Below are 7,878 nucleotides of genomic sequence, written 5' to 3' on the forward strand. Positions count from 1 at the left end.
TTGGAGAAATTGCATTAGCTTCTATGAGCTAATGAGTATAAAGTCTCAGTGAGCATACACAGCTTAGTGTGTGAATTGACACAGCAAGCATGTGATAGCAGTCCATAAGCCAAATAGTCTGTTCATATGGGAAATGTATAAGGTAGGTGAATATGATCCCTGAGGGTCATATATGGCTACAAACTTCTTGCCAAAGTTTGGATAACTCTGACTTGATGCTCCGTCATGCAATGAGGAGCTGCAAGAGACCCCAGAAGAAAGTCTGAGTGTTAACACATCCTGATAAAGCCCTAGGGGCCTGTAAACTCTCTTCAATCTTTAGGATGCATCATACAGAGTAAAAGACAGTTATAACTTGTAAAGGAGACAGGACTCAGGTGTGTGTCATTAACAGGCTGTTAGTAAAACAATCTTTCCTTACAGCCTTGGGAAGGGAAAGTGATGAGGAGACAGAACCAGTGGGTGGGATGAACCCAGGAAAACTTCTCCAAGAAGGAATTATGAGTTATGAGCAGTCCAGCAGTTATGAGCCATTATAGTTACCATTCTCCTCAATCTCTATGTAACAACCAGAGAGGAGCATCTCTTCAAGCAGATGGTGACCCAAGACCGTCAGGTACCTCCTGGGTCTGGACTCAGAGAAAATGGTTCCCATTGGAAATAAGCAGTATGAAGGGTTTCTGTGTGCTACAGCTTGTGAGAACAACACCCACCAAGCCCTCCCCTGTGTTTCCTTCATTCTTACTAAGACTTGGTGTCCCTCAGTTACATATGTTGGCAGCATTTTGGCATAACGATGCATGAGCATAGTTTGGGACACTTAAATGTCATGTTAGTTTCTATCAACACTGGGGGCATCCTAAACTCAAGAGCTATGACCTCCTCTCAGAGTGGGATTTTCTGTGGGCTAGGGACCAGCCCTATTAGCCTCCTTGTTCCAAGAGTATTATTAGGTCTCAAGAGATCCTTTGGATTCCTCTAAGCACCTATTAATGCCTAGCACTTTGCTGGGCACTGTGAAACACATATTCTGGGGGTCCCTCTCCCCTAAGGATGCAGAGTAAGCTGGAACCATGGCCTGATCTGTGAGACAGCAGAACTTAAACTTGTCAAGCACACAGCGTGTCTAAAGGCTGTAGACATTCCTGACATTCCAGGCTGGAAATGTGGTTTAAATGGCAGAGTACATGCCTTAAGTGAAGTCCTGGCTTCAATCCCTGACACGAGATGATCCCCTCAAGGTTTTCTAGATGTGCTTCCTGCACGATGACTTTTTTTTTAATCGAACAGATAATCTCCTTATTGGCAACCCTCCAGAACTCCTGGCTGCTTCTCCCAGAAGCATAAAATGAGGCCCCCATAACCATGCCACCGGACTCTGTGCCAGGGGTCCCCCAGAGGGGGGTGGGTGAGACCCAGGGACCCAGCCCCGGTAGCCGAACTCCACTACTCACCATCACCATGCTCCAAGCCGCTTTTCATGTGCTTGGGCCAAGCCTCAGGCATGAGTGAAGTCCCACGGGACCCAGGTAATACGGAACTTTGTGATCTTGGACTCTGGGCTCAACGGGAACCAGGAGCGGAGATCCTCTGCCTGCTTCCCCCATTCTCTGGCGACCCGGGAGTCACACCCATAAGCTACTCCTGCCAGCCCAGATAATCTCATCGGCCACCCTCCAGAACTCACGGCTGCTTCTTCTGGAAGGGAGCATAAAATGAGGCCCCCATAACCATGCCACCGGACTCTGCACCAGGTTGTTTTCATTTGGGGCACCCAGAGAGCCCGATAAGCTACCGAGAGTATCTCACCCTCACGAAAGAACCTGGCAAGCTCCCTGTGGCATATTCGATATGCCAAATACAGTAACAATAACATTGTTGTTATTGTTAACAACAGAGCCTCCAATCATTGGGAAAAATGAGTAAGAAGAGGTTGCTAAAATCTCAGGGCTGGGATGAATGGAAATGTTACTGGCGCCTGCTCGAGTAAATCAATGAACAACAGGATGACAGTGATAGTGATTCAAACACATTCCTTTTTTTAATGTATAAAGTAGTTCACAATATTTGATTACATTTAATATTCGAACACCAGTCCCACCACCATTACAGCTTCCCAACACTATATTTTGGATGTTTCCATCATGAACCCCAACCCCTGTCCCAAAGCAGAACTGAAATAATTTATTTTGTATTGTTTGTTATGAAAAACCACTGAAAATGCTCCAAAAAAAATGTTTCCTTAGAGAAAAGAGTGTGAAGATTGTTGTATTTCACCCAGGGGCCATTAAGCCCTTCTATAAGAGATCACTAACATGTTGTTAAAGGTTGAACCTTGTGTGCTTATCTCTCTCTCTCTCTCTCTCTCTATATATATATATATATGTATATATATGTTATATATATAAAATATATGTAAAAAAATATTTCCCTCTAATATTGATTGCCTCCTACTTTAAACCCCATCAAATGTGCTACACAATGATTTTTAAAATCTGACATTTCAAGTCTTACAGAAGTCCAAATACTTAAGTGTAAAAATTCTACAAATGCTACCGTTTCTTTATAGATATATGATAACCAATTTCTGTCCACACAGATAGATATCCACTACTTCAGACCTGGGATGAAATGCAGACCTAGGTTCCTATGTTCACTCTTCTGATGAGGTTAACTCAGAACAAAAAGACAGTGTGCTTCTGTTGCATCAGGTTTATCTGCATGTCAACAAAGTAGATATACTAGTTAGGTTTTCAATATTAAAACCTTATTTAAAAATTTCCTTATTAAATGATATATAGGGTGGCAGAGGCGGATATGGATTACTCCTCCCCAAGAGCTACCAAGCAGATCCCTGCATAGCATTGAAATAGCTACTGGTTCTCCCCATTGCTAACTTGGTGCCCTGTATACTGGGTGTTAGCTAGAATCATGACTAGAGCATGTAGATCGTTAACCTGATAGAGAGGGAATCCACACAGGTCTTATAAGAACATGAGCCTCCAAACCAAAACGGGCAATAGTGGCTACTGGCTCTTTGGAGTCCCCTGTACTTTAATTTCCCCAATTTTTGAAATTATACACACACAAAAATAACATCTTTCTCAAAAAAAGAAATGTGTCAGCTCTTATGTAATAGCTATGTTTTCATTTTGCTAAGTAAAGACAGAAAAGAAACAACCACAACCTCCTGTCACTTTTTAAAGAAATGATGTTTTAATACACACAAACATACACACAGAGCATGGATTCAGAATTAAGAATTTTATTCTCGGCAACACATCACCGACATATTTTTACTTACATGTTCCCAATGACTAGAAAAAACACAATACTGGGCAGGTGGGTCCATAGATCAAGCCAGAATCACTGTCAACTCCAATTCACCCTTTCACTTTACTTGGTGATAAAGTAGTTCTTTTTATACCTACATCACTTGTTTAGTTGGAGCCTGTTTCTCTTCCAAGTCTCTGTGATGGCTTAGATTCAAACTGGGAAGCCTTTCTTCTAGACAGGTTGGCTATTCTCTTTGGAGGGAAGCACCTGAGTTCTTCCTGGGTTCACCTTTTGATTGATACTGTCCAAGATAAAACTAGTGCCACAGGTTTCTGGGACCATAGTCTAATCAGATTCATTTGCACCATTAAAACTCCATCGTAATTGGCAGTTTATTATTGGAGCTGTCATTTCAACACATAGCTGAGTGAAACAAGTTCAAATGTGTATCTTAAACAATAGCAACTGAGTTCCAGTGATGAAAGAAGTGGAACAGGCTCTTCTTCATACACAGATGTGATGTTACTGACCTATGGTCAATGGGGAAATTTTTGTGTTATTTTTCTGAAAAAAAGAAATTTCTTCAAGTCATCCAAGGGCTCCTTCCTGGTTATGGTATCCAAGAGTAAGTCAAGTTGGTGATAAAAAAAAATGTGCTAAAATGGGAGAAAACAATAAAAAGAATAGCCTCATCTTCTCAATGACTGTTTCTTCTTCACAGAGCTATGAAACAGGCATTGCTATGCCAATATGATAGACAAAATATCTGAGCCTCAGGAAACTTGTTCATTCAACAGTCAACAAATACTTACAGAGTGTCTCTTATGTGCATGTGGTACTGCATAAAGTGTTGTGATTTTGCCCAAGGTGACACAGTTGGCAAGTAGCACCAGGGCACTATAAGCACCCAAAATCAGTCACCTATCATCATAAGCACCCCAATCAGTCACCTCTCCTCAAGTTCATGCCATTCCATAGCTATCTCATGCTGAGGTCAAGGTTGCCACGTGAGGGCAACAGACCCTAAAGAACAGAGACATGGTTCAAGTGGTAGTGCACATGTGTGACATGGTCCAATCCCCTAGTTCAAGCCTCAGTATCAATGCTCCCAACATCATTACCAGGACTGCTTACAAGTAGCCCTAGAGTTCCCAAGCAGCACACCTACAACCTGCATTTGTCAGGCCTGGCTATCACCTAGAGTGGGCTCTGTTTGGAACAAAAAATGATACCAGGACTGCAGGACCAAAGATCCACAGGGAAAGGACCTCTTGATCCATTTCTTTCACTTGCTCCTCTGCAAGGACATTTAATAGTGATTTTCTCCAACTTGTGATATTTTTGGGAAGATAACAAAACAGCTACCAGTGTCCACAGTGTACTGAACTCTAGGGACTTGTCCACTTTTAAGCTAGTGAACAAGACAAACACCTCAGTGAAGCATCCTTTTGGCAAAGAAAGAACAAATTCTCTCTATAGAAAAGAGGGCTTCTGAGTAATGGGGTCAGAAGCCAAATGCTGGGACTTGAAAGATCTTCTTCTGGAACACAGACTGAGATTATCACACTCTTGGGCCTCCGCTTGAGTCCGAGACCCATTCTTCAATAGGACCTCTTTCTCTGGCATGTGAAACAATGCCTGCCATCCATTCTGGCTGGCCATCCCTGCTGGCTGGCTTGCCACACAATTGCATCAGTGAAGTGGCCAGTCACACACTAGGCTGCCCATCTCAAGAATGCCAAAATCTTCATGAATGGGCCACCCCATGCCTGTAATCAACAGGGAGGTGGGGTGACAGCCATAGATCACGTAACTGAGGCAAACACGAAAGGCCAGCTCAGATCAATAGATGAGTCAGAGCTCTTCAAGTGTATAAAACCTCAGGAGCTCCAGTGCTCCTCACAGAGCCAGCATCTCCTCTCCTCATTCACCTCTTCTGGTGCTTTGGGTAAGTGTGGCTTCGACTTGCTCTCCTCTTGCCGGCTGGTCTCACTTGGGCCTGCAAAGGTTAGGTAGAGCGTGGGAAAGAGAGGCAAGCTCTCTCCTCCCTTTGGGAGCCTGCAGAACTTCTGTCTTTCCAGATGCATTCCTGGTTAGAGGGGATCCAGGCAGAGCAGTGAGGGCTAGGCCACTGCTATGTAGACAATGTTTTTGATATGGACAGGTTGTAAACGCTGCAAAGACCAGATGATTTCCTATTTCTCTGGTCCTGCTATAGCTGCGGATACAGAAGGACGCTCTATAGAGATTAGGTGTGAGGCTAAGCCTATATGCAAAGAGGAGGTAGAATAGTTCAGGAAATGCTGCAATTGGGTTTAACTTTAGGATCACAGGAATCCAATGCCTGCACATGATTGAGAAGAAAATAGCTCATGCGCTATTAAGACAAAACTACCTACTACTTATGCTCTTTTAAATCAAGGTGTGGCATAAAGAAATGGCAAAGGCAGTTGTTGATAACTCTGAGCAGAGCTGGTTCAAAGGACCATCAGGGCTCTCTTTCCATACAGAAGCACAGGGAAGCCTTTGAAGAGAACAGTGCTACAAAAGCCCCCTGACATTCAAACAGGCCTCTCAGCTCTGCAGAGAAGCTAAAGCCTCCCAGTGGAACTTTGCCATCATTTTCTATTTGCATTCAGAGGTTCCATGTAGGGATTAGAAGAGATCTAGGAGATGAAGTGTTTGAAAGCCACATACAGAAGACAGGGGCAAACCTGGGAGAGCTAGTACCCACGAGATGGGCTATGTATAGCTTAATAAAAGACGTGGAAGAGCAGAGGTGAGGAGAAGGTGATGTTGCCCCAAAGCAGTCACCTTCGGAGTTCCAGCCGCATGTCCGACATCTGGACCCAGAGCAAGGCACGAAGCCCAATGCTCAGCGGGACAGAAGTTGATGGGCGTTGTCAAGGATGACTCGTCTCCTCCACTGCATCCTCTTGCCGCTGGTCCACTGATGCTCTCGTGCTCTCCTTCCAGATTCGCTACCTCCTTAGACACAATGTCACAGAAAAAGCAGCCAACCCCTCAGCCCCCCATGGGCTGCGGAAAGTCTTCGGGCGGCGGCGGTGGCGGCGGTAGCGGTGGCTGCGGCGGCTACTCCGGCGGCGGCGGCGGCGGCTGTGGCGGCGGCGGCGGTGGCGGCGGCTGCGGCGGCGGCGGCGGCTGCGGCGGCGGCGGCGGCGGCTCCGGCGGCTGCGGCGGCGGCGGCTCCGGTGGGGGCGTCAAGTACCCAAGCGGCGGCGGCGGCGGCGGCTGCGGCGGCTACTCCGGCGGCGGCGGCGGCGGCTGCGGCGGCGGCGGCGGCGGCAGCTCTGGCGGCTGCGGCGGCGGCTCCGGTGGGGGCGTCAAGTACCCGAGCGGCGGCGGCGGCGGCGGCTGCGGCGGCTCCTCCGGGGGCGGCGGCGGCGGCGGCTGCGGCGGCTACTCCGGGGGCGGCGGCGGCGGCTGTGGCGGCGGCTCCGGCGGCGGCGTCAAGTACCCGAGCGGAGGCGGCGGCGGTGGCTGTGGCGGCGGCTCCTCCGGGGGCGGCGGCGGCGGCGGCTGCGGCGGCGGCTCCTCCGGCGGCGGCGGCGGCTGCTTCTCCAGCTGCGGCGGCGGCGGCGGCGGCAGCGGTGGCGGCTGCGGCGGCGGCTCCGGGGGCGGCGGCGGCTCCAGCCAGCAAGTCACGTGCCAGAGCTACGGCGGCTCCTCCGGGGGCGGCGGCGGCGGCTGCGGCGGCGGCTCCTCCGGCGGCGGCGGCGGCGGCTGCTTCTCCAGCTGCGGCGGCGGCTCGTCCGGCGGCGGCGGCGGCGGTTCGGGCTGCGGCGGCGGGTCTGGGGGCTCCGGCTCGTCCCAGCAGACCACCCAGACCTCGTGTGCGCCCAGCTTCGGCGGCGGTTGCGGCGGCGGCTCCTCCGGCGGCGGTGGCGGCGGTTGCGGTGGCGGCTCCTCCGGGGGCGGCGGCGGCTGCTTCTCCAGCTGTGGCGGCGGCGGCGGCTCCTCCGGGGGCTGCGGCGGCGGCTCCGGGGGCGGCGGCTCCGGCTGCGGTGGCGGCTCCTCCGGGGGCGGCGGCTCGGGCTGCGGCGGTGGCTCTGGCGGCGGCTCTGGGAGTGGCAAGGGCGTCCCGGTCTGCCACCAGACCCAGCAGAAGCAGGCGCCTACCTGGCCTTGCAAATAAGGGTTCCTGGACGCCACGGAGGCGTTCATGCTGCAGATGTTCTCGGTGGGCGCCGCTGGGCTTAATGCTCTCATGACATTGCTCTGAGGGGTTCAGATTCTCCAAGTCTTAACCCGCGCCAAGGAAGCCACGGGGGCGAGGGACTGCAGCTTCTGCAGTTTTTTTTCTCTCCTTGGTTTCTGTACCAATAACTTCCAACCCCAAGACCTCCTCAGCCAATAAATTTGCAATTCATGAGAATATCTGTGTTTGCAGGCGTCTTTGTAATTTCCAGCTGCATTCGTTCCTTTCCTTTCTTTTTCCTTCTTCCATCCACTCGACAAGTATATTTATTTTGTTGGAGGGAGGTGGGTGCATAGATGGAAGTCAGCGAGAAAGAGAGGTTCCAGGTGACGAGGTGTGCCCAAATCACAACGCTCCTGGGCATCCTGGGCAGAGGCATCATG

At 49.9% G+C, this 7,878-nt stretch overlaps 1 protein-coding gene across 1 annotated transcript; it reads left to right on the forward strand.

Moving 5' to 3' along the window:
• Nucleotides 1–2,182: 2,182 nt before the first annotated feature.
• Nucleotides 2,183–7,666, forward strand: LORICRIN (loricrin cornified envelope precursor protein). Its single transcript, XM_055138905.1, has one exon. The coding sequence runs from the start codon at nt 6,170–6,172 to the stop codon at nt 7,430–7,432; it is 1,263 nt and encodes a 420-aa protein (XP_054994880.1). The 5' UTR covers nt 2,183–6,169; the 3' UTR covers nt 7,433–7,666.
• The last annotated feature ends 212 nt before the right edge of the window (nt 7,667–7,878 follow it).

Source organism: Sorex araneus, chromosome 5, assembly GCF_027595985.1.
Source record: "Sorex araneus isolate mSorAra2 chromosome 5, mSorAra2.pri, whole genome shotgun sequence".
Taxonomy (NCBI): domain Eukaryota; kingdom Metazoa; phylum Chordata; class Mammalia; order Eulipotyphla; family Soricidae; genus Sorex; species Sorex araneus.

What these genes read in the sequence shown, in the direction of transcription:
- LORICRIN (XM_055138905.1), top strand. Translation starts at nt 6,170, where the DNA reads ATGGGCGTTGTCAAGGATGACTCGTCTCCTCCACTGCATCCTCTTGCC.